Here is a 27,081-nt window from a genome sequence, read left to right as displayed (position 1 = left end):
CACGATCAGGACATGTAAAGCACACCAGTACATGTGCTACCTTTTGAATACACTGCACCCTGCCCATAGGGATGCCTCGGGCCTACTTTAAGGGTGACCTACATTTAGTTAAAGGGAAGGTTTGGGCCTGGCAAGAGGATGCCCTTGTAAGGTTGAAATGGCAGTTTAAAACTGCACACACAGACACAGCAGTGGTAGGTCTGAGACATTTTCACAGGAATATTCATGTGGGTGGCACAATCAGTGCTGCAGGCCCACTAGTAGCATTTGATTTACAGGCTCTGGGCACAATTGGTGCACTGTACTAGGGACTTACTGGTAAATCAAGTATGCCAATCATGGAACAACCAGTCACCAATTTAATTTACACAGACTGCACTTGCACTTTAGCACTAGTCAGCAGAAGTAAAGTGCCCAGAGTCCCAAAGCCAGCAAAAACCAAATTCAACACAGGATCAGAAACAGGAGGTCAGAGGCAAAAAGACAGGGGAGACCACACCAATAGCTGACAGGTCGAACACGGCTCAACAGGAGTGATCTACTCTTTTCTCCCAGAAATATTCCCCTGTCAATAACCTCTAAACTCACGCCAGACCCCCATACTTTCTCCCACTTCTTGGGGTAACCCCTGCTCTGGTAAAATACCTGTTCCGCCCTCTGGCGCAGGTTGAGGTCTGACTCCCAGTCTTAGATTCTTAGGGGAATAGCCATGCCCGTGCTCTTGCAGTATTGTGCTTGGCCACCCCTACAGCCACCACTATCCAGATCCTCCGGTATCTGTACGGACTCCCCCCCCTCCCCCCCCACTACTGGTAGGAGAAGCCATTGTGCATTCATGGGAACCTCCAAAGATAAATCTTGTGACATTCTGTCTGTGACCTTTCGCCAGTACTTGTATGTCATCGGACATTCGGACATTCCCATAGGATATGGAATAATGTGCCATCTTGGTTACATCCCCAGAGGCATAATGTTGTGTGCACTCTTCATATCTTGTAGGGTAGGATCCTAGCTTAATAGGACCTATGTAGAATCTCAATTTGTACTAGCCTGAACTGGGCATGAATCCCAATTTCCCTTGGTCTTTGACTGGCTTCTAACCAGTCGTCATCTCTGTTGCTGAGGTCACCGATCCAGGCATCTCTCAGCGCCACCAGCAGGTCAGGAGAGTTGTTGACCAGTTTCCTGTATATTGTAGAGATCGCCTTGTAGGTTATTGGACTCTCTGAGTAAACTGTCTTCCAGAGGCGACACCTCTGGTAATTGCTCCCTCTCCACTATATGAGTCCCAAGGGAGTGTTCCAGTATTAGATACCTGTATTTCTCTGACTCTACCAGCTCGTATTCTTGGCAGAGGATCTCAAATTGTACTAAGGCTTGTCCCCTTTCAGATGTCGCTCAGGTGTTCTATTCCTATTAATTCTCATCTCAAGAAACCTGTTAAGCCCCCCACCTCGTGCAATGAGTCACTGTCCCATAGTGGGGTCAAGTTGGTGAGCTTAACTTTCCAGTCTAGGTCGTTTGTGGCGTCCCTCCATAGCCTAACCACTGTCTGAGTGTGTATTGGTAAGTCTTGTTTTCGTTTCCCATGATAAAGGATTGTCTCATGTTGTCTGTGACCCTGGGCTTACCTGTCTACTCAATAGGTTGGTTCTGAAAGCCCGAAAAGATCCAGTAATTTATTACTAGCAGCTGTGTCACTCAAAAGTACTTCAAGATATCCATGACTGCTAGGCCACTGTCATATACCCTCCTTTGTAGCTTACACAGCTCAATGAGAAGGGCACCTTCATTCTATAGCAGTAAACATACTTCATGATCGATTCTTCTTAAGAACTCTGGTGGGATCTTGAATGTCGTGTTTTGGAGCACATAAAGAATGCATGGGAGGTCATCATTTTGTAGATCGCTGCTCTGCTAAGGACAGTGGAAGGTTCCTCCAGTGTGCTACATCCCTTCGGAGCTTGTCTAATTGCGGGAATAGGTTCCTGCATAGAAATTGTTGTGGGTCTCAAGTGACATAGATCCACAGGAATTGGAAGCCATGTAGCACTAACAGTGCCATGCAGTCTGCCTTCTAGAGATTTCACCCTATTGGAGAAAGACCAATGATTTAGTCCAATTATTTTGACAGCCCGAATAGCTCCAAAAGATGTTGAAGACCTGGGTTACTTTGTTTATGGAAAGGGATGGCTGAGTGTTGTAGAGTAGGACGTCATCGGCATATAGGGATATGTGTTCTTCCCAGCTTCTGTCAGCCCTCACTCCTTGTGTTGGGTTATGCACCTGCTATAGGTCTATTGGTCCCATAGCTTTTAAGAAGGCTTATAACGGTCCTGCTTTGTCCTGTGATATAGCCGTACTTCTATCGATCTATCCCTGGTTATAGTGCTGCATTCAAGTCATCCCCGCGCTATAAGGATCCCAGCTGGCATTTCTAAAAGTAGGGCACTGATATCTGGAAGCATTGTGGCATGTGGTCTTGGTGGTACAGGGAGTGCAGAATTATTAGGCAAGTTGTATTTTTGAGGATTAATTTTATTATTGAACAACAACCATGTTCTCAATGAACCCAAAAAACTCATTAATATCAAAGCTGAATATTTTTGGAAGTAGTTTTTAGTTTGTTTTTAGTTTTAGCTATGTTAGGGGGATATCTGTGTGTGCAGGTGACTATTACTGTGCATAATTATTAGGCAACTTAACAAAAAAAAAATATACCCATTTCAATTATTTATTATTACCAGTGAAACCAATATAACATCTCAACATTCACAAATATACATTTCTGACATTCAAAAACAAAACAAAAACAAATCCGTGACCAATATAGCCACCTTTCTTTGCAAGGACACTCAAAAGCCTGCCATCCATGGATTCTGTCAGTGTTTTGATCTGTTCACTATCAACATTGCGTGCAGCAGCAACCACAGCCTCCCAGACACTGTTCAGAGAGGTGTACTGTTTTCCCTCCTTGTAAATCTCACATTTGATGATGGACCACAGGTTCTCAATGGGGTTCAGATCAGGTGAACAAGGAGGCCATGTCATTAGATTTCCTTCTTTTATACCCTTTCTTGCCAGCCACGCTGTGGAGTACTTGGACGCGTGTGATGGAGCATTGTCCTGCATGAAAATCATGTTTTTCTTGAAGGATGCAGACTTCTTCCTGTACCACTGCTTGAAGAAGGTGTCTTCCAAGAGCTGGCAGTAGGACTGGGAGTTGAGCTTGACTCCATCCTCAACCCGAAAAGGCCCCACAAGCTCATCTTTGATGATACCAGCCCAAACCAGTACTCCACCTCCACCTTGCTGGCGTCTGAGTCGGACTGTAGCTCTCTGCCCTTTACCAATCCAGCCACGGGCCCATCCATCTGGCCCATCAAGACTCACTCTCATTTCATCAGTCCATAAAACCTTAGAAAAATCAGTCTTGAGATATTTCTTGGCCCAGTCTTGACGTTTCAGCTTGTGTGTCTTGTTCAGTGGTGGTCGTCTTTCAGCCTTTCTTAACTTGGCCATGTCTCTGAGTATTGCACACCTTGTGCTTTTGGGCACTCCAGTGATGTTGCAGCTCTGAAATATGGCCAAACTGGTGGCAAGTGGCATCGTGGCAGCTGCACGCTTGACTTTTCTCAGTTCATGGGCAGTTATTTTGCGCCTTGGTTTTTCCACACGCTTCTTGCGACCCTGTTGACTATTTTGAATGAAACGCTTGATTTTTCGATGATCCCGCTTCAGAAGCTTTGCAATTTTAAGAGTGCTGCATCCCTCTGCAAGATATCTCACTATTTTTTACTTTTCTGAGCCTGTCAAGTCCTTCTTTTGACCCATTTTGCCAAAGGAAAGGAAGTTGCCTAATAATTATGCACACCTGATATAGGGTGTTGATGTCATTAGACCACAACCCTTCTCATTACAGAGATGCACATCACCTAATATGCTTAATTGGTAGTAGGCTTCCGAGCCTATACAGCTTGGATTCAGACAACATGCATAAAGAGGATGATGTGGTCAAAATACTCATTTGCCTAATAATTCTGCACTCCCTGTATATATAGGGAGCATATGTTGGGTGTAAGGTCCACCCAGAATCCTGACAGGGCCATGTAGTGGTCAAGGGGGTTGTGCTACATGCGCTGGGGGATAAACGGTACTGATTTCTTGATTAGAATGCTTGCACCTCGTGAGCTTGTGGTATAGCCTCCATGTGCCAATGGTGTGTAGCGGAATCTATCAAGGGACTTATAGTGATTACTCCGGAGGTGTGTTTCCTGAATTAACACTAGGGGCCAGATTTAGATATTGGCAGATGGGTTATCCTGTCACAATGGTGGAGGATATCCTCTGAAATCTAAATCCCATAAGAAATAATGGGGTTTAGATTTCAGCGGATGGCATATCCATCACTGTTATGATGGAGTAACCCATCTGCCAGTATCTAAATCAGGCCCTAGGTTGGAGCGGTGTCGGTGCAGACGTTAAAGCACTAGTGCACCTTTAATTTTACTGCCCAGACCATTTACGTTCCATGTCCTAATGTTCAGCTCCTCCTGTGCATGTCTTGCCACTGGTGTAACCATGATGAGTTTATATACATCTGTACCCTAAGGTGGGTCCCTCTCTGCATGGTTCCGGTCCGTGCCCTGTAGTGTAGCCTCATATCATCTGTATTGTCTGCACACGCCTGACACCTGAGATGAGCTAACTTATTAAGTAACACAAAAAATTGATTCAAACCCCATAACTACCCTCTACCTGCTGTCCTGCATCGTCAGTCTAAAACCGCCCACCGCCCCATCTTGCAGAATGCCTGACAGCTCCAGTAGAATTATCAAATAACGTGGGTGAGCTAACACCGCCTTGTCAGTTTGTCAGAATATTTGTTCGAAGCATGGTATCCCAAATTGCATAAGTAGGAAAAAAACAAAACACCTGTTCCTGTTTGAACAGCTCCCACCCATCAGCCCTGCTGTGCCCTTCCAGGCACTCTCCAGCTCAGACGAGGTCTGCCGTTTGTGAGGTGGCTCTGCGACACTGCTGCTCACATCACTCATTACTCGTATCACAACCTACAGGGATCAATCTCTTTTGTGTCCCTGAGGGAGTCCTGGATCTGCTGCCGTTGAGGAAAGGCAGAGTTTTGCAGTTCAGTATGTTTCTTGGGTGTGGAGCTCTCTGCTCTTTAGCGTCTTGCCAGCAAGCAGCTCGCCATACCTTCTTTCAATTCCATGCCTCCTCTGGAGAGGCGAAGTGTCAGGTCTTTCCCTCCGCCACCACTCGCAATCTATAACATCATGCACTGGATCTCTTTGGCTCTGAGGGCTTTCTTGACTCATCAAAGTTCTGCCTCTGTCTTTGCAGAGTACCCATGTTTTCAAAATGGGGGCCGCCATAAACGCGAGCAGCTTGGAGGATTGCATTTTGGCCTCTGTAATTAAATATCCTGGCAATTATAGTTTGGTGTGGGGCTCCGGTTGTGGTGGGGACCTGATGTTCAATGCGCCCTCTCAGTAGAAAAGAAGTTGGATGGCCTCTTGGGGCAAAGGGTGTTCAGGATGAGTTCTTCCAGAAAGAGATCGATGCTAGGCTCCTCCGCTCCGGTACCCCCATCACACGAAAGTTGTTGCATCAATCTCTCTCCTTCCCAGTCTGGGATTGTGCCTGCTTAGATCTCCTATGCAACCAAGAAGACTGAAGCTCATAAAATGGCCCTGATTTTAAGTAAAAAATAAAAAATAAAAAAAAACGGGTAAAACTCCCTTTGTGTCTGCGCTATTGTTTTAGTGTTTTTCCTGAACAAACTCCTACTTTGTGAGTTTGCTTTAGGTAACAAACACGCTGTCCACTCCAAATTAATCTGTACCTTCAGTATATGCATTACAATTGTCCATCCACAGAAAGCACAGAGTTGCCTGCCAGACAGGTCAGCATCTCTGGATATGGCAAGTTGTCGTTCTCCATGGGAAATGATGCCAGAGACTCCACTGATCTGGTTGGTTGGCGTGCTCTCTGCTGTAATTTAAGTGTGTTCCTTAGTATTTTGCTCGGTAACTGTTTTGCCATTTTACCTCTTATTTGCCATTTTTTCTCTAATTTCGTGTCTTTCTATTACTTTCTCTTAATTTTTGCAGCAAGCCATTCTTCTGTATTTGTTTGAACCCAACAGCTCCTCCTTAGGGCTAGACTATTTAGAGGCTTGTTACAGATGCCTGAAAAGTCTTCACTTAGGAACACTATCTAGTTGGAGTAAAAAGAAAGACACTTCTTACACAGTGGCATCTCCTATTTCTCTTAAGACAAAATATGGATGATTTATAAATGTAAGCCATAACTGTAATAATTCGGAAAACTATGCCGTGATGGTCAGACCAACTTAGTGACTTATATTTCTCCTTACAGACTATCAGTTCTTTGATGGAGACTAAATTAAGGATGTGCTCGATGTGGTGTGATTTGGAAGTTACAACTTATATCCTATTACGTACGTACAATCAGCAGACTTCCGTCCAAGGCCCCTAAGGATATGTACATGTAAAGATTAACATTTCCAATTAGTAAGACCTGATGAGCTCTCAAAATTTCCTAGAATATGGTCTGTTTTATGTATCCCGGCATGGTGTGTCAGTTCTGGTAGTGCGAAGTGTATCTGCTGAAACCATGCCTGGGGTGTTTTTGTAGGAACATACACCAGGGTGTGAACAGACACCAGGGAGTTTCTCTTGTTGATCCTTGGCCTTGCATGTATTTTATTTGGTTTGCTGTAGGGTGTCTCTGCTAAGACATGCAATGGGTTGTATCTGATGAAACCTTGCACATGGTATGATTGCTAAGACCTGGCACAACGTGTCTTGTTTAATCTGGCATGTAATGTGTGTGTGTGTTTTGGTCAGAAAAGAGGTGTATCTGATAGAGACTTCTAGCTGCAGCTTCCTTACCTTAGAAGTCCCTGGCGTTAGCTTTGAATCCGGAGTTTTTTCTGAGCAGTACCCTGCACGCGCCGTCGGGCGTCGTCGTTCGGATCCGCGTGCGTCGACCAGCTCCGTGTGCGTCGTCAGCGTCGTTGGAGCAGTCTGACGTCACGGTTGTCTATATAGACGCCATCTCGGCGTGCGTACGTCAGTTCTTTTCCTTCCGCGCCGGTTAAGCGCAGTTCCGGAAAGAGCTACCCTTCTTCGATGGTTTGTCGAGGCCTTTTTGACTGTTTGAAGTCATGTCTTCGAGAAAGACGGGGTTCAAGCCGTGTGGTGCGTGTTATCGCACCATGTCGGTGACGGAGCTGCACCGTGTTTGCCTTTGGTGCCTGGAGAAGGACCACGATTCCACCTTGTGCTCTGACTGTTGGGCCATGGCGCCGAAGGCCTTGAGGGAGAGATCCCTTAAGCTTCTTGCGGCCCGACATTCGTCTTCAGTCGGTGCGACTCCGCGGAGGTCACGGTCCTGCAGCAGGAGGAGGTCGCGGCACCGCTCCCGGAGCCCCAAGTCCTCTTCCCCGCATTCGAGGTCATCCGAAGGTAAGAGGCACAAGAAGAAGAAGAGGTCCAAGCGGACTTCGTCTTTGCTACGCCCGTCGGCCGAAGAGACGTCTAGGGAACGTCGATGTTTCCGAGCGCGGTTCCGCGGAGCCGTCGCCAGAGTCGACTCCGCGTCTTCCCCCCTTTCCAGGGACCGGATCGATCCCCGCTCAAATAAGAGTTTTACAAGGCCATGCGTCTTGTTTTTGAGCGGGTTGCACCCTCGGGTGGGTCTTCGGGCCCCGCGGGGGTCCCTTCGGATTCGACGCCGGCGGCTTCGGCCTCATCGCCTTTGGGGACCCCAGGATCCGATACTGGATCCGGAGCGGTGCCTGTCCCTCACAGTCGACCTCCTTTGGCGCCGGGTCCGACGTCGACGATTCCGCAAAGGGTGCCCACCGGTGGCAGCCCCATCCTTACTCAGGATGATCCGGAGCCGGAGCGACATCATACGACTCCGACTTCGACAGAGCCAATTCGGCCCAGATCATTGTCTGAGCATTATGTAGATCAGTCAGACGCAGGAGAGGAATGGGAGGGGTCTGAGGACCCTTTAGAATGTGGATTACAACAGGACTGGTATGAGGATCTATTGGAGGCCAGTGGACTGGACACGTCTCCAGATACTGGTATGCTCTCTCTCCTCCTAATGTGGCTACAGAGGAGGGTGCTTCTTTTGCTATGGTGGTGCGTAGGGCAGCTGTGGACCAAGATTTGCCTACGGTGCCAGTCAGGACGAATATCCTGACAGAAGTGCTTCAGCCGCGGGTGACAACATCAGAGCCGATGTTGCCCTTCAATGAGTCTCTTACAGACATCCTTCTGGGTACATGGTCCAAACCCAGCACAGGGGCTCCTGTGAATAGGACGGTCGGCCGCTGCCATAGGCCCGCTCCGAGCGACCCTAGTTTCCTGACACAACACCCCACTCCTGAGAACTTGTTTGTCCAAGCCTCTACTTCCCGTTGTGCCTTCCCTTCCGCTCCCCCGGATAGGGAATCCAAGAGGCTGGATCAGCTTGGGAAGAAGATGTTTTCTTCCACCAGCCTGGCATTGAGGTCCGTAAACACCTCTTGCCTATTGGGCCGTTATTCCCATATTTTATGGGATACGGTGGCACAGGTGCTGCCCCAGGTCCCGGAGGGCGTACGGGACACTCTCACCCAGGCTGTCAAGGATGGGAGAGAAGCAGCCAAGTTTATGATCCGGTGTGGTTTGGACACGACCGACTCGCTGGGCAGAGCGATTTCATTGTCTGTGGCCCTACGTCGCCACGCCTGGCTACGTTCTACTGGTTTCTCAGGGGATGTCCAGTCCAGCTTGATGGACATGCCCTTTGATGGCTCTCGCCTTTTTGGCAAAAAGGCAGACTCCGCGTTTGAGAGATTCAAGGATTCTCGAGCCACTGCCAGATCCTTGGGCCTTTCAGCACCAGCACGAAGCCTCGAAAGGGGCGTGGTACCACGCCAGCCACAGTTCAGCCACTGTCCTCAGGCTTCACAGCATCCCGGAAGAGGACGTGGTCGTGGTACCATCAGACCCAGAGGGTCTGCCAGAGGTCGGCCGCCACATAGCCACCCTCCACTGCGCCCAAGCCCTCCTAGTATGGTTCTGCGGGATCACGTCCGTCCAGTTGGAGGGAGGATTCGTTTTCATCTCCCTCACTGGCTTTCCATCACCACAGACAAGTGGGTCCTGCAGATCATACGGAAGGGCTACTACCTTCCCTTCCAGTCTTTCCCTCCTTCTATCCCTCAGACAAAGGAATGGCTGATGGAGGACCATCTAGCTTTGCTCCGCGAGGAAGTTATGGCTCTCTTGGCCAAGGGAGCCATAGAAAGAGTCCCGATATCAGAAGAAGCAGTGGTTTGTTATTCCTGCTACTTTCTGATTCCCAAAAAGAACAAAGGCCTTCGCCCTATCTTGGATTTAAGGGACGTCAATCTCTTCCTCGAGAAGGAGAAATTCAAGATGCTCACTCTTGCTCAGGTTTTGTCTGCCCTAGACCAAGGAGACTGGATGGTAGCGTTGGATTTGCAGGATGCGTATTTCCACATTCCTATCCTGCCAGCCCACAGGCGTTACCTGCGGTTCAAGGTGGGCCATGAGCACTTTCAGTTTACCGTGCTTCCTTTCGGTATCACCAGTGCCCCTCGGGTGTTCACAAAGGTGATGGCGGTGGTGGCAGCTCATCTACGCAGGTTAGGGATTTCAGTCTTCCCCTACCTGGACGATTGGCTGTTGAAGGCTTCTATGCCCCAGGCTCTCGTCACCCACCTCCAGACGACGGCGGACCTCCTGCATTCGCTGGGGTTCACTATAAATGTGCCGAAGTCACACCTGACTCCCTTTCAGAAGTTCACTTTCATCGGAGCTGTTCTGGACACAGTGCAGTATCTGGCTTATCCTCCTGAACAGCGGGTCCAGGATATTCAGGTTATGATACTGATGTTTCGGCGTCTGTCCTGGATTTTGGTGAGATAGACTCTGAGGCTGTTGGGACTCTTGGCTTCCTGCATCCTATTGGTCAAGCATGCCAGATGGCGCATGAGGGCTCTGCAGTGGGACCTGAAGTTCCAATGGGCACAGCATCAGGGAAATCTTACCGACATGGTTCAGATCTCGTAGGGGACTGCAAAAGATCTGCAGTGGTGGTTAGGGAACTGCGATTGGGTCAGAGGCAGACTCCTCTCCCTTCCCCAACCAGATCTAACGTTAGTGACAGATGCGTCACTTCTGGGGTGGGGCAGCCATCTGGGGGAGGTGGACATCAGAGGTCACTGGTCTCCGGCGGAATCCGGGCTCTACATCAACTTGCTGGAGCTTCGGGCAATCCGGCTAGCATTAAAAGCATATCTTCCTGTTGTGAAAGGGAAGGTGGTGCATGTGTTTACGGACAACACTACCGCAATGTGGTACTGCAACAAGCAGGGCGGTGTGGGGTCGCGGACCCTTTGTCAAGAGGCTTTACGTCTCTGGACATGGCTGGAACAGCAAGGCATGACCCTGGTGGTTCAACACCTGGCAGGTTCTCTTAACGCCAGGGCAGACGAGCTCAGCCGAAAATGCTTAGAGGATCTCGAATGGTGTCTCCATCCGGAGGTGGCGCAAGGACTCCTTCAGCAGTGGGGAGAGCCTTGGTTAGATCTGTTCGCCTCCGTAGAGAACGCGCAATGTCAGCAGTTTTGCACGTTGGAGTTTCCAAGGGGGCTATCACTAGGCGCCGCTTTTCGTCACGACTGGAGTTCAGGCCTCCTGTACGCCTTTCCGCCTATACCACTTCTGCCCAGAGTTCTCAAGAAAATCAAGAACGACCGGGCCCAAGTAATCCTAGTGGCTCCGGATTGGGCATGGAGAGTTTGGTATCCAGAGCTTCTCAAAATGAGCATCGGTCCTCCAATCAGGCTGCCTCTTCGGGAGGATCTTCTGTCGCAGCAGCAGGGGAAGGTTCTCCACCCGAACCTGTCAACTCTGCGCCTTCATGTGTGGAGATTGAGCAGCGACAGTTGATGGTTTATGACCTCCCTCCCGAGGTCTGTGATGTCATTCTGGCAGCCAGGCGTCAATCTACTAAGTCGATCTACGCCTGCCGTTGGAAACGTTTTGTTTCATATTGTTCAGAGAGGTCTATTGATCCACTTTCTTCTTCTCTGTCTAACATCCTTTTGTTTATATTGTCTCTCGCCTCGCAGGGTTCCTCCTTGGGGACTCTCAAGGGCTATCTTGCAGCCTTATCGGCTTTTCTTCAGTTGCCCGATCAACCATCTCTGTTTAAATCACCTATAGTACAGAGGTTTTTGAAAGGGCTTGTGCATCTGTTCCTGCCTGTGCCTTTCGTTATGTCCCAGTGGGATCTTAATTTGGTTCTTACCTTCCTTATGTGTGCTCCCTTCGAGCCCTTGCATAACTGTCCTCTCCGGCTGCTCACTATTAAAACAGCCTTTTTGGTGGCAATTACATCTGCTAGGAGAGTGAGTGAGCTGCAGGCTTTATCTTCAAAGCCACCTTATCTCATGATATATCCTGACAAGGTAGTGTTAAGAACTCATGCCTCTTTCCTCCCCAAGGTGGTGAGCCCTTTCCATCTGGATCAAAATATCACCGTGCCCACCTTCTTTGCACCACTGCATCCCTCTAAGGAAGAGGAGCGTCTCCATCGACTGTACCCAAAAAGAGCGTTATCATTCTACCTTAACCGCACTAAAGAGTTCCGGGTGGACGACCAACTCTTTGTGGGGTACGTTGGTGCAAAGAAGGGTCGGGCGGTCCCGAAACGATCCATTTCACGCTGGGTCGTTCTCTGTATAAAGATCTGCTATGCTTTGGCAAAGAAGCAGCCTCCCGAGAGCTTGAGAGCTCATTCTACTAGGGGGAAAGCTGCTACGACTGCGTTAGCACGTGGCGACCCGGTGGTGGACATCTGTCAGGCTGCAACGTGGGCTTCTTTGCACACGTTTGCAAAACACTACTGCCTGGATAGCCAGGTGAGAAGAGAGGGGCATTTTGACCGGTCTGTTTTGCAGGACTTCCTAGTGTAAAAATCTCCTTCAGACCCACCGGCAGGGGTTATAGCTTGGGTATCTATTCTAAGGTAAGGAAGCTGCAGCTAGAAGTCTCTATCAGATGAACAAGTTACTTACCTTCAGTAACGAGGTATCTGGTAGAGAGACTATCTAGCTGCAGATTCTTTACACCCACCCAAGCCTCCCCGCTCTGTGGATATTTTTTATTATATATATATAGATGCACGCGGATCCGAATGACGCCGCCCGACGGCGCGTGCAGGGTACTGCTAAAAAAAAACTCCAGATTCGAAGCTGACGCCAGGGAATTCTAAGGTAAGGAATCAGCAGCTAGATAGAGTCTCTACCAGATACCTCGTTACTGAAGGTAAGTAACTTGTTCATCTTGAAGGACTTGGCATGGGATGGCTTTGATAGGATTTTCAAATGCTCTCTCTGGTAAGACCCAGAATAATAGTTGTCTGCATGTGGGCCTTGCACAAGATGTTCTCTCTAGGGCCTGCACAAGGTGTCCCTTGCAGCGTCTTTCATAGGGTGTATTTGCACTGACATGAAGTGTCTCTATAAGGACCTACCACAGATGTCTCTGGGGAGGGGTGGGGATTGGCACAGTCTACGTCTGGTAGGTCCTATGAGGAGTGTTGTACTCTGGTACTGAAGCAGACTGACTGAAGTTAACATTTTAATTACCCAATAAAGTTCAGAAGTGGCTAATCTGCTCGTTCAACATCAGGGATCCTCAGAGCAGAGCAAACCGATATTGGTGGAGCGGAACAAAAATCAAACATCTGAAATGTTCTGATATTCTGCCATCGGTATGCTGCAATCAGGTATGCTGGCAAGTGTATCAAACGAACAGGTGTTTTCTGTACGGATTCTTATGTGCTCTGTTGTTTTAGGGGCAGATCTGGAGGCTTCTTTGCTGAGCTTTGAGAAGCTGGACAGGGCTTCACCGGACCTCTGGCCGGAGCAACGTAAGTGTATTTTTTTATCAGGCCATGTAACAGGAAGAGATTACTGCAACCCGGTCTTTCTTAATGCAGACCGTTGGAGAAAAGTTATCAATGTGTAAGGGTAGGTCTTGGAGGCAGAAATGGGTGGAACAGGTAGGTGAGCTTGTGACTCAAGGCTGGACGTTTGTATTCAATCAGGTTTGTCGCTTTGCCTCCCTCTGTGTTTAGGATCTGCAATTCACTATGGGCTACAAGAAAGAACGCAGAGTTGGGTTTAAAAATGGAATGCATTTTTCCAGGCAAGAGGGATGGGTGATACGGAAATTTCTTAAAAGACCCTAATGTCAGTTTTCATTGTGATTTTCACTCACTTTAAATGTTTTTGCCTTTCTGTTCCCCACCACTCTTTGTGCCTCTTCATATATTTATCATTCCCCTATTCTGTCTGCTTTTTACTTAATTTTCCCTCACAGAACATGCCTGATTCTCCCTACCATGTTGTTGTCTGCTTCCCATCTGCTTTTTTCATCTCACCCTCATTTTCTACTGCTGTGTGGTCTGCTTCTTTTCTTTTCTCCTCTTTGATGTATTTTCCTCCTTTCATTTCATCTTTGTCTGCCTTACTGCTGGTTTTCTCTTTCCTGTTTCTATTTCACCTGTTCATAATGTTGCTCTTTCGAAGGGTTCCTTCCCTTCTCTCTTCTGCCCCTGCCTGCCAAAATCTGTGTTTTCTGTCTTTCACCTTTCCTCTCTAGCTCCCTCCCCACTTCAATCTTCTTTCTCTTCACCCGTTTCCCTGGTTCCCACCATATCTCTCTTCCTCAGTTTCTTTCTCTTTTCCTCCATTAACAACTGTCTCTCCTTTATATTTTTTCTCAGTCCCTTTTACGTGTCCTCTTTTCAGCTTCACCGCTCTTATGTCATGTCTTTCCTGTTTTCTTTTTCTGCTTAGCCTCTTTCATATCTATGTTTCTAGGTAGAGGAGAAGTGTACACGTTGAAGAAGGAAGCAAAATGAGGAGAGTACAATATGATGCTTTTTATCAGAGTTTGGAAGGCTCAAACTTTGAAAAACTCTACAGTGCTGTTTTAATTTATCACTGCTCAGCACGAGTATGTCAGGGGTGGGTTTGCATGGTTTTGCAGCCGAAGTGTACCTTTTGATTTTGTTGAGTAGCATTAATCTGTGATTATGAGAATCCTGCCATTATTAAACACATTTCAGGAGTAGGCATAGAACAATCAACTACCTCTCCGTCAGGACCCTACATTCTGCTCCTTCATCTTGCTTTATCATCCTTCTCCATCAGATTGCTCTCCCAGGTAGACGGTGTAATTCTGGCTGTGTGGGTTGGACCTGTCTTGGCCGTGTCGGGCGCCATCGCTCTGCGAGGCACGTGGTGTCACTTTGACAGACTAATGTAAATTCCTCTGTAGGCGATGGCTGATTCTTATTTCTAAAGCATAAACTAGTGAAAAGCATAGTAGTGTACTATAGTGTTAGGTGGAACTGGAGAGGACAGGCACGGTCAGAGTTCCCTCCGATGGATATTTGTGTAGTTACTGAGGGTGCGTAACAGTACCAATACATTATGGAATAAATGCTTTTCGTAATTGACATACTGAAGACTGCTTTTCTCTCCGCAGAGGGATAAGTTAATTTGCCAGAGCTGGAGGAATGTGGTTAGGCATGACGAAGAAGAAAGATTGATTAGTTAAAATACCCCTATGCTTAGCACAGAAAGGCACTACTTGCTGATAGTATGCAGCACTCATCAACTTGCTTGGAGTTGCCACTGCTGTTAGGTGTTGTGTGGTTTTTTGTTGTTGTGTAAAGCCTGCTTGGATGACAAAATCTAACCCAATGCGTGGATGTCCAGCTTACTTGCTGCCCAGTACTTGTAATCAGGCTCTCTCTTTTTTCTCTTCTCCCCCCCCCCCCTCCCCCCCCTCCCCACACGAACATTAACTTTATCTGGAGTGAAGTATTCATTCGGGAAGCCTAACGGGCTCGATCATTGTGACCATCTGTAGTCATCAGAAGACTGAGGTCATCGCTCTCAGATTGAAATGTAGACACATGGCATCTACCTTGTTGTGAACAGCTGTTCCTAGGAAGTTACCCTTGTGATATAGCTAACTGCTCGTCCTTTAAGACACCATTTATTTGAAGGTGATGTCAAATATATGAATCAGATTCCATGGTAAGTGTCATCCGAGCCGGATGTCGAATACTACTTCCTCGCACATGTTCATTCCCTGTTCCACAAACAGTGAAGATCCTTTGTGAGCATCAAGAAATCTGATCACATTCATTCCGTTCCTTCTCCCCAGACCTGCCAGATCATTTCCTCAAGTGCAGTGGTACACCATTTATTTTATAATGCATAAAACTACACACAATTCGAAACAGAACCGTTGCAAAATCCATCCTGCATGTATTACATTAGGTGGAGAAACACTTTGATGTACTCAAGTAGCAAAATCTTCTGCACAGATTAATGCAAACCAGTTCCCACATTACCCTTCGAACAACAGTGTCTTTTTCACTGTGCTAATACAACCATTTTTAATATAGAAAATCTCTCATTAACAAAGCCAGAAATCTGGACTGTATCATTTTCCAGTTGACCACAAAAGGTGCACCATTACTTACTAAAGAATCTATTCAATTTTAAGTTCTCAGTTTGTTCTATTACTGGCACTCTCAGAAGTGGGCACCTTGTGTATAAACAGTAAGGCTAGAGTCACTATTGAATCACCGCCTGCTAATGACAGGAGGTTGGGATTGGCCACTGCATACTTTTTAAAAACTTTTAATTATATCAAAGGGTAGCAATGCATACATCATCATTCATATTTGTGTTTACAATATAAATTGTGATAACATAACTTTAGCCGTAAATTCAGGTACTAGATATATAGCACAGTTTTTGACACGGCAAAGAGATATATAAGCCACAGAGGAGAGGTTATTTTGTCCAGTACCCTAGAAATCCGAGTTTTCATTGCTTATTCGTTTATCTATGTGGCAAGGTTAGATCGCCGATCGCATGCCCCCATCTGAGTTGTTGGACTCTGGTGATGAGATCAGACTATCAATTCTAGATCGATGTATGGCAAGCAGTCTGCCTATTGCCCCCCTCTGTATTCTTGCCCTGTTTCACTGAAGGGGGCCCACATTTTTTCAAATGTGTGTGGGGGTATCGTGTTAATACTGTCAGCTTTTCATTAGTATAGATGGACCACAGGTTTGGCCACCAAATGTGCAACAGAGGTGTTAGGGCTTGTTTCCAAAATTTTGCCAGTGTTAAGCAAGCTGTCATCACCAAGTTTACCTGCATGGATTGTTAGTGGAGTATACAGAGTTTTTGCATGGGTCTCCCATTAGAAGGATCAAAGGGTCCTTCTGGAGCTTCGCTACCATAGCACTTCCACTATCTGAGTCACTTCTTCCCAATAGGGGCATAATAGTGGGCAGGACCACTACATGTGGATCATGGCACCCTTCCGCCGTCGTCTCCAGTAGACGTTAGAACCGCCGGTTATTGCTTTCAGTCGAGTGGCAGTGAGGTACCATCTGGTTAAGACCTTATATATGTTTTCTTTGTGTTCACAAATTGAAGATTTTGCTGCCCTGGTACGTTTCAACAAGTATTGTCTGAGATGTCTTTGCTCAGGTCCCTGCTTCAGGCTGATGTATAGGTGGAGCAATGTTCAGTGTGTGATTAAGTGCAGTATGTACAAGGCCACTGGAATTATGTGACAGAGGAGGGCCAAATTATGCTGCAGTGTTAATTAAATTATGCTGCAAAAAAAGCCAAGTTATGCAACGCAATGTGGCACATTTTGCCATAGTATTACTTAATTATTTTGTTATTTTTACACATTGTAACAATTTCTGGGCAAATATTTCACCTTATTTATTAGTACTAGCTTAAGACCCAAATACGGCAATAAGCAGTTGAAAGATGACCGGTCAACCTTTTACGAAGGGTTGTCTACTACACAGAGACACTTGCTAACACACTTTTAGCAACTTTTGATCTGTTTGGGCTAGAAACAATTTATTTTGTTAAAATCTACAAATTATGCAGCAGATGATGGATTTTGTGGCAAATATGGCAAATCCGTAGTTATGCAAAAAATGGTGCAGCTGCAGAGTCGCATAATTCCAGTGGATCATACTATATTGAAGGGAGGTCCTTTTTCTTTTGGTTTTATTAAAAAACAAGTGTTCAATCTGTGTCTTCTCTATTGACTTTGGTTTGGATTTCTATAGTCCTCTTATAAGGCAACAGCTGACAGACCAATGTCATCTTCATCCACATGACAAATACAGACTATATAAATGTCTCTGTCACCTAGTGAACCTTCAGTGTAAAAGTTCTCTAGGCGTGACGGATTCTCTTCATTCCAGTGCGAGAAGCCCTTGGTCTGATTGGCCAAGTAGAAAATCGTGATTCTGGGTCATTGGAGTCATGGGTGATGGAAAAGAAGTCATGCCAGGGGTTTGTGATATAGTCTCCCAGTAGTCTAGCAATGTAGTGGTAAAGTGTAGAGGGGGTGCTTTTGTTTTGGCGTGTGTTTGCACTGCAGCCATAGTTTATAGGCTAGGGTGATCTTAGTGTAGTATTGTTAGGCTGCAGCGCTAAGTGTAATGTGGGGGCAGTTAAGCAGCCAGAGTGTAACCCACAATATTGAGGAGCCCTACTCCCCCATCAGTTGATTTCCTGAACAGCGTAAGTCTAGATGCTTTAGGAGATGTATTGCCTCAAATAAAGGTGAGACATTTATTATGAATCTGTTTAGGCAATAGTGTTGTGCATCAAAGTGGGAGTCCTTGGAGGGCGTACAGTAATCTGGGACAAAATTTATCTTGATGTTGTTCACTAGCCCCGATCAAGATATTCCCAACTTTCCCCGTGTTTGCATGTTCTTATAAAGGACATCCAGTAGCAGGGGATGTTGACTTAGATTGAATGGTCTGTTTTGTACGTTAAGATGATTCTCTGGTATCAAATGGAGTGATCTTCTCAGAGAAAGCCCAACCTTTGCATTATGGGGTTGGAAACCTCTTGGGGATCTGAGATGCCCAGCTTGGAGAAATTAGTATTGTTTATCTTGAAACATGAGACCTCTTAGAATTGTTTGAGTTATTGCATCAAGGCTGAGATTGAGGTGTCTGAGTCATTACGAAACATAGTACGTCATCAGTGAACACTTCTATTTAATATTTGTTGTCCCAGCTGGAGGCTCTGGATTGCCTGGACTCTATTTTTTGTACCAAGGGCTCCATATACCTACAGGAATCCAGACCTACAGGAATCCAAAAAGCTATGTCGCAGAATGGAAAAAACCTGGCACCTTGAACCTACCAACTCCAACCACATCTTTCAAGGATGCCATACGCAAACATCACCAACTGATCCGCACCACCAAAAGGACCCACTTCAAAAACTGCATTGACACCAACGCTCACAACAGTAAAGAGCTCTTCGGCATCATCAAAGAGCTCTCCACTCCCAGGACCTGCTCCAACGAACCCCCTCTATCACAGGAGTTCTGCAACTCACTCGCAACCCACTTCCGTCGAAAGATAGAAGAAATCCACAACAGCTTCAACCCCCAGACCCACCAGCTGACTATAAACACCCACGAACCCAAAGCCCCAAGCAACACCCACCTCCTCCACACTGGACCCCTGTCAACATAAAAGACACCGCCAACACCATGGCCTCCATCCACACCGGATCACCATCCGACCCCTGCCCACACCATATCTTCAATAAAGCGAACATCATCATCGCTCCCCACCTCTGCAACACCATCAACAGCTCCTTTGAGTCAGCCACCTTCCCAGAAAGATGGAAGCACGCAGAAGTCAACGCCCTGCTGAAGAAGCCCAAGGCAGACCCAGACGACCCCAAGAACTACTGGATCTCCCTCCTCCCCTTCCCAGCCAAGGTCATCGAAAAAATCATGAACAGCCAATTATCCCGGTTCCTGGAAGACCGCATGGCATTCGACACCTCCCAATCCGGATTCCGCAAAAACCACAGCACCGAGACCGCACTCATTGCTGCTACAGACGACATCCGTACCGTGCTCCACGAAGGAGAAACAGCAGCAGTCATCCTCCTGGACCTCTCTGCAGCCTTCGACACGGTATGTCATCACACTCTCCGCACACGCCTCCACATCGCTGGAATCCGCGACAAGGCACTCGACTTGATCTCGTCATTTCTCGCAGGCAGAACCCAGAGAGTCCACATCCCACTGTTCCTGTCAGAAGCCTCCAGAATCATCTGTGGCGTCCCCCAAGGATCATCGCTCAGCCCCACGCTATTCAACGTTTACATGGCCCCACTCGCCAACATCGCACGAACCCACCACATCAACATAGTTTCCTACGCAGATGACACTCAGCTAATCCTCTCCCTCACGAAAGACCAGACAACTGCAAAGAACAACCTCCACAACAGACTTAACGCCATCGCCAGCTGGATGGAATCAAGCAGCCTCAAGTTAAAAACAAACAAGACAGAGATCCTCATCTCTGGCGCCAACCCCTCAGCATGGAACGACTCCTGGTGGCCCACCTCCCTAGGATCCGCACCCTCACCCACCACCCACGCACGCAAACTGGGATTTATCTTGGACTCCACACTCAGCATGACTCAGCAGGTCAACGCCATTTCCTCTTCCTGCAACAACACTCTCCACATGCTCCGCAAAATCTTCAAGTGGATTCCTGTTGAAACCAGGAAAACTGTCACCCACGCCCTGGTCAGCAGCCGATTGGACTACGGAAATGCCCTATATGCAGGAACAACAACCAAACTCCAAACAAAGCTACAGAGAATCCAGAACGCATTGCCCGCCTCATTTTTGAAGTCCCCGCCACAACCACATCTCACCCCACCTCAGAGATCTACACTGGCTACCAGTACCAAAGAGGATCACCTTCAAACTCCTCATCCTCGCACACAAAGCCCTCCACAACACAGGTCCAGCCTACCTCAACAACAGACTCACCTTCCACACCCCCACCCGCAATCTTCGCTCTGCCAGCCTCACCCTTGCCTCCGTCCCCCGCATCCGCCGCACCACCGCCGGAGGAAGATCCTTCTCTCACCTAGCCGCCAAGACCTGGAACTCCCTACCGCTCCACCTTCGCCAGACCCAAAACCTCTTGACATTCAGGAAACTCCTCAAGACATGGTTTTACGACCAGTAGCTCCCCCTCCCCCCCCAGCGCCTTGAGACCCTAACTGGTGAGTAGTGCGCTTTATAAATCCTTTGATTGATTGATTGATTGATAGGCAAGGGTGAATATCAGTGGGGACTCGGACTTCGTCGGTTGTTATGGGGCCATCGATCAGTGTAAAGTCGAGGTCCCTGGCATTTGCCAATACCAAGGACTCTAAGTATTGGTCTTGGGCTGCCTCATTGAGCAGTTGGACAGAGTAAATTTTTGAACAATAGGGGTAAAATGCGTGTGATATGTCTGTTGTGGAAGTGTGTGTAGATTCCACCTCATCCATGATTGCTGAGATAGTATTCCTGGTTTGATGTTTGTGCAACGGGTAGTATAATAGTCTTGCCTACCTTGTTGCCTTTCTCTTAATATTTCTAGTTTATATACAACATTTTCTTTGCTACTTATTTCATTATGAGTTGTTCTTGCGACCCGCAGCTCCGGATGCGCTCTCTGCAAACCACTTTGTTTGTTATGGAGTTTGAAGTCTTGTATTAGATTCTCCAGGTCTGACTTTTTCTGGGCTGATATTTGATTTAGGCATACTGTGTGAGAAATAAGGTTATCCTGAATAACTGCTTTTGATGTGTCCCATATCCCACTCTATTCTAATTCCTCATTGTCATATTCTTTAAAATAGTGTTCTACTATCTTCCACATAGCAGGACCTGGTTAGGTCCCAGAATGCAGTTTCATTGATTGCCCACCGGTGCTAAGCTGGTCGAGCTGGGAGAGCCAGATGTAGTCATATTGTAACTGTAGAGTGGTCAGATAAGTCTTTAGGGTTTACAATAATGTGCTGAATGTGGGAGGCCAATTCTCTGTCCATGAGAAAATAATCGATCCTCAAGAAGGCCCTGTGTACGTTAGAATAGAAAGTGTAGGTGCATTCTCCCTCATATTGATTGCTCCAAATATCAGTGAATGACAGGCCTTCTATGCTGTTTCGCAAGGGAAGGAGTGGCTTGAGTACCATAGTCTCCCGCAGAAGAATTATTGTTCATTTGGTCCAGTGCAACATTAAGGTCACCCTCTCAATATCAACAGTTTTCTGCGGAAACCTCTATCCTTGGGAATAGATCTTCATAGAAGGAATGTTTGTGGTTGTGGGGCCTGTACACGGACTGCAAGGTCAGCCTTGTGAGTCAAATAGAGCAATCTAAGCCTATGAATTGATCTTCTTTATCTTTTAGTTTACTGTGCAAAGTAAAGGATAGGCCTCTTTTCAACAGGATTGCTACCCCCCTTTTTAGTTGTGGACCGTAACATGATATTTTGTAGGGTGCCACTAGGATCGTAATCAAATGGTGTCCTTATCTAATAAATGTGTTTTCTGTAGTAGTAGTATTTTTTTTTTGTGTTACTCCCATTTCAATATGGCTGCTCGTTTCATAGAGGAGTTAAAACTCTGGATATTGAGAGTGGATATTAGCAATGTGATCTTTGAAGGTCCTTGAATTTGCATCAGCAGTAGTCTGTGGGGTCACAGCCCTGGGAGGTGCAACCACCTCCATCCATAGTGGTATGGGTAGTGCGGACCTGTCTGGGGTGGCTGATTAGGGGTAAGGCAAACAACCATGGTTATGTAATGTTACTTGGCAGTGAGTGCTTCTGTAGGGAATATTTTAAGACAGAACAAGAAAAAAACAACAGTAACAGGAAAAATGGTCAAATAAGTTGCCTTCAGAAGCATAATGGTTATAAACTTAAAGGGGGTAGAGTGTTCTGGGACAGCTGCTGAAGAAATTCCGGTGTCACCGGGGGCTATGAGTAATAGGATGAAGAGGAGTGCAAGATTAATGGCAGTGCATCTGGGATAGATATTCAAGGGCAAGAGATGGTTACCTGAGACAAATTTTCAACCCCTTCAAGGCGTATTGAAGCAGGAGAGGCCACGAACCGTGATCATATGTTAAAACAACACTTCCTGTCCCTGGGTTTCAGCTCAAGAACGATGACGGGTAGAGCTCTAGACCGCCTTAAGCCACCTTTGTTTACACCTCATCGAATGATTGTGGGTCTTTATCCAGACATTGTTAGAGCCTGTGTCCTTCGCTTAATTTTGGTTGTCCATGGTATTCTCCATTCAAGGTCTGCTGTAGCCAAAGTGTTCCTGTGTTCCTGTGTTCCTGTTCTTGGCTGTCAGTCATTGCTAGGAGGTGAAGAAGTTCTCAAGCTTGCTGTGGGGTCTTTGCTGAAAGGTGTTTATTGGCCTCGGAGAGTAGATTCTCAAGGGTAGCCCCAATGATAAGGTATTTTTTCTTTTGGAAGGTGTTTTGTCACTTCTAGAAAATCACAGTAGCGGGCCAGGGTTGTCAAGGAGTCATCTTGAAAGAGTGATATCCGCCTCCACCTCCCCCCTGCAGTGGATCATTTTGTGGGGCCTTGCTGCAGCCATAATAGATTCTTTGCCTTTAGAAAAAAGTTAACTTGTGTCAAGGCATCAGGGGTTAAGTTTTATTTCTGCAGGAAGAGGGAGAAGATGCAAAATGTGCAGGCAAGGGTCATCTCAGAGTCTTCTGGCAGTTGCAAGAGCTGACGGATTAGGTCTTGGACATGTGACTCCAGTGCTGCATTGGGGATATTTTTGTCAGGGCCTGTAATGTTGATATTGTCCGCCTTGAGCTATTTTCGTAGTCCTCCACTTGCTCAACGAGCCAAGTCTGACATGCTTCTAGTTTATCAAGTCTGAGGTCCTGGTCGTCATTTTCATGAGGTTGTTCAGCTAATGGCGCTTCCGTTCTTTGTTCAGCTTTTTGGATGGAGTAATCAAAATCTATCATTAGCTTTTTGGAAGCATTGGAAGAGTACAGTCATTTCTTTATTGAATTGTGGAAGGAGCAGCTGGATGTCTGCTTTTGTTGATAATTATTGTAGGTCCTGATAACTGGGGGAAGGATCTGGGGGCGTGTACAGCTGATGAGTTGATTCTGAAGTTGAGGCCTGTCCCTTATCTTACTTACTTTGGTGGACAGGGTCTTTGATGATTTGAATTTACTGTCAGTCATGGCAGTCTACGGCTGAATGGCCTGTACGAGTCAGTGAGGATAATCGGCAGTGTTATGTTACAGTGTGAGGTTGTACAAGTGGCAAGTCAGGTGAATACCCTCCAGGTCACTGGTGGAATCTCTTGTATAGTTGAGTGTACAAGCTGTCATCCAGACCACCACCAGCCAGAGAATTCTATTGTTAGGACCCCCGGTTTGGGGCTATGTGATTATGCTTACCTCTGGGTCCCAGCTCGTTACTCCCCCATCCAATTGAAGCTGTGGTTTAGGAGTCATGGGGACCCAAACGTAGGGTCAGGCATCTCTGCTCTCCCAGGTAGATGTGTATATCTTTGGGCCGGTAGAGGTTGCCGTTTATTAGTGGAATTTTCCTCAGTCGCCTCACCTTTCACACTCAATTACAGCGCGTTGGTTGCGGGACCCCCACAGTGGTTTTTCTCCTGCCTTTAATTTGCAGGTAGAGCTGTCTGTGCCGTCAGGCCGGCCTAAATGTGTGGCCGTCCTAGCGCTCCACTGGCCAGGCTCCGCCAGTTGCTTCTTGAGCCCGCCCTCCTCTTTGTAACTATTCCAGATGAGCTTAGGGACCACACGAGACACCTCAGATCAGTCCTCACTGGTTCGTAGGACTTCAGGGGACTGAGCGCTGGTTCTTTGCCTGAACTCTGTTACTTTTCTACATTCAGGCTGTTTGCTGTAGACCTTATATGTTTTCTCTTGGCACAGAATTGTAATTAGCAGTATTGTACTTTGCTACTATCTCCTTGGGATTCAGTCTTCTGGGTTCCAGTTTTTGTTACACACATAGGTGTTCTAGAAGTCAGACTCAACAGGCATCCTGCAGAGTCCTGTGTGTTCTAACAGCATTACAAAGGGAGTTTCAATACCTGTCAGACATTTTAAAGTTCTGTCTTTTTTCCATTGAGGACGCACCTGGACGTCAAAGACGTCATGTATGTTTGCGATGTCTTCTGCATATTGGCTTCACTTGCTTTGTCACCTTTTGACCAATGCTTACGCTCTGATTTTGTACCGTGACTCCAGTTTTCTTCATATGAGCATTCCTTTGTTCAGTAGTTGTATTATAGTAGCTTTGTACTGATACCTTGTCCCACACCCACAGGACATGGGAGGACAATGGGCAGTATGCATTTTTTTCATTGCAGAGCAACAGTGTGCTCGAGCTGGACTTTGGCAAGTGATAAGCCTTTTCATTTCTGCTTGCCTCACTAGAATAGTCGTGCGTCTCTTGCATTCAGTTGTACTTGTAATCCTCCGTTCTCTTCTGTCACCCTTTCCCTTTCCCTTTCCCGGATGTTACTGGGAGGATTTTATATGAACCTCTTTAGGGGTGTGCTAACATCTTCCTGTAACTTTTCTTTCCTGTGTTGGTATCTATGAAGTCTCTTACACTCAGTCTTTCCAGGCTGGAAACCACGACCTCTTGTATGATTCACATTCTCTTGATATCTATTAACTGAGTTAGGTCCCACTTTCTGTAGGTGGATGTTTTTGAGTACTGCTGTTTTCCCATATCCCCTTTCTTAGCTTTCTCTGAACTTTTCAATGCCCTGCATCCACCTTTACCATGGCATCATGTGGGATTGTCTTTAATGGGACTTCCCTTGCTGTTCTCATCCCCTTTGTCCAATATCACTACTGATGTGTTAGAATTGCCTCTTGGGGCTACTCTGTCAATTTATGGGTGTATTTTGAGGGCAGGTTTGCCACATCATGCTTACCATGCTTTTCAACCTTGCTCCATACTCCGCAAATGTGGCCCTCGTAGGCACAGTGCAAGAGGCAAGTGTTCAATGCTCAACATGATACACTTGGTGGATTGATGTAAAAGCCTATTTAACAATGTTTGATATGTGTGACCTTCCCAGAGCTGGAATGAGGAGGGACTGTGCGTTCATCCTGTGATAACCCATGATTGTGTGAAAATACTTTTCCCCGGATCTTTGGCCATTCATTGGTCATTGGGCAATTATCATGGGTCGTTCCCATTCCATCATTTATCACAGACATAAAAAACAACTACAGTCTAACCAAGGTACTCCTTTTATTTTAGGCATCGCCTACTAGGCTGGATGCGCTTTCTGCTGTGAAATGTATTGTCACCTCACAGCGGGCTTAGAGACAGGCCATTGCATACCATTGTTTGGCTTCATTGTCACTATCATTTGCTTTCTTGGGCTAGTGTCTTGTTGACTGGAGCTGGTTGCCCTGAATCTGGATCATTTCAATCATCCTCCTAGACATTGAGTTCCAGTTCTCCAGTTGCTGCTAGTACGCAATGGATGCCTTAGCCATCAAAACATTTCAGCCATGACTAGCTTGTGAGATAAAACCCCTTGTTTGGTACCTCCTTTCTTCTCTTCCCTGCACTACCCCTCACTAGGTCTCCAGTTAGTTGCTAGCCCCCTTTCAGTTGTGGCGCAACCTCTTAGTGTTTTTAACATTGGAATTCAGTTGGAGTGTCCTAGTGTCTCTGTAAGTGAAGTTTATTATGGGCTCCTATAAAGATGGGGTACATCATGGAGCAAATCAGGGAATGCAAGTGAGCCACACTTGCAGTTCTGGAATGCCTCCTACAGGCCATTCTGTAAATGTACTTTTATTTGCTTTTCATTACAACACAGCCACATAACAAGCAAAGCACGTAAAAAAACATGTTGCCACTGTGAGCACATCTAAGACAACACCTTTGGGGTGGTCAGAAGTGTTCCAGGAAGGGACACAGGAGTGGGAAATAGGTGGTGGTGGGAGAGGACGGAACCAAACAGCAACGTCCATCCCCAGGCTTTGGAGGGTGGCGGATCAAGGTTCAGTGTCTCAGACTGATTCACCACCAGAGGATCATCTGTTCCCAGTTCATAGTACTTCCTCAATTGCCCCTAAATTTTCATAAATGTCTGAGGAACTACTCCGGCAACATACACCTTTTTCTCTGTCACCATGCACATGTCCATTCCTGCTATCCATTAGCCTATAGTGGGTGGTGTTCTTGCCCCTCATACCTGTGCAGTTTCCCTCTTAGCGACCACTAGGCCCAAAGAGCAGAACACCAATTTCCTGCAGGGCAAGTCGATGTACCTCAAGACCCCTAGGAGAATAAAATGCAGGTTTAGTGGGCTTCTCTCCTCCAGTATGTTCCCTAGCTACCCCGGGATGCTGCCCCAGTATACACGGATGTTTGATATTCCCAGATTGTATGGAATAAAGAACCCTTTAGGGGCCCCACACTCTAGACAGTCTTCACTGGGAATTTTCCCCATTTTATTTAGACTATCCCTGGATATGTATACCCTGTGAAGAATTCTCAGTTGTATCAGTCGAAACTGGGCCCTGATTGCCACCTCATGAAGGTGCATCAGGGCCGATTTCCATCCTACATCCTCCATGTTGCGCTCCCAGCAACTCTTGAGGTTAACCAGATCACTCCCCACCCCAGTGCGCCATAAATTAGATAGGTGTCCATGGGGACGTGTCCGGCAGGTCTGACCATTCTAATTCTTCTGCCAGCATGGCGTGTCGGAGTTGGGCATATTTGTAGTACTGCGTGGGTGCAAGGTCATATTCCTGTCGGAGCTACTCATACGGTTTCATATTCCCTTCCTCGATCACATCCCCAAAGGTGGAGATACCTATCGGATCCCACTGATCACTATCAGATCAAAGCCTTGGAGCTTCCTAATCTTCCGGAGCTTGCCACAATTCCACAGCGGTGTGGCCCTGGTCACCTTTCCCTGCCATCCCACATGGGCCTTAGTCCTGTCCTAGGCCAACACCATCATTTGGGACAGGCATTGTATCTCATATC

The 27,081-nt window shown here is 46.8% G+C and overlaps 1 protein-coding gene across 1 annotated transcript in view; it reads left to right on the top strand.

Moving 5' to 3' along the window:
• LIN52 (lin-52 DREAM MuvB core complex component) overlaps positions 1-27,081 on the top strand; it is a 261,161-nt gene that overhangs the window by 8,815 nt on the left and 225,265 nt on the right. The window contains exon 2 of the mRNA XM_069208503.1: positions 12,937-13,011. Coding sequence (XP_069064604.1) covers positions 12,937-13,011 — 75 coding nt within the window. The remainder of the gene's footprint in view (positions 1-12,936; positions 13,012-27,081) is intronic.

The sequence above is a fragment of the Pleurodeles waltl genome, chromosome 9, assembly GCF_031143425.1.
Source record: "Pleurodeles waltl isolate 20211129_DDA chromosome 9, aPleWal1.hap1.20221129, whole genome shotgun sequence".
Classification (NCBI taxonomy): domain Eukaryota; kingdom Metazoa; phylum Chordata; class Amphibia; order Caudata; family Salamandridae; genus Pleurodeles; species Pleurodeles waltl.
Note: the sequence above shows the minus strand (reverse complement) of the source record. Positions and strands in the feature narration are given on the sequence as shown.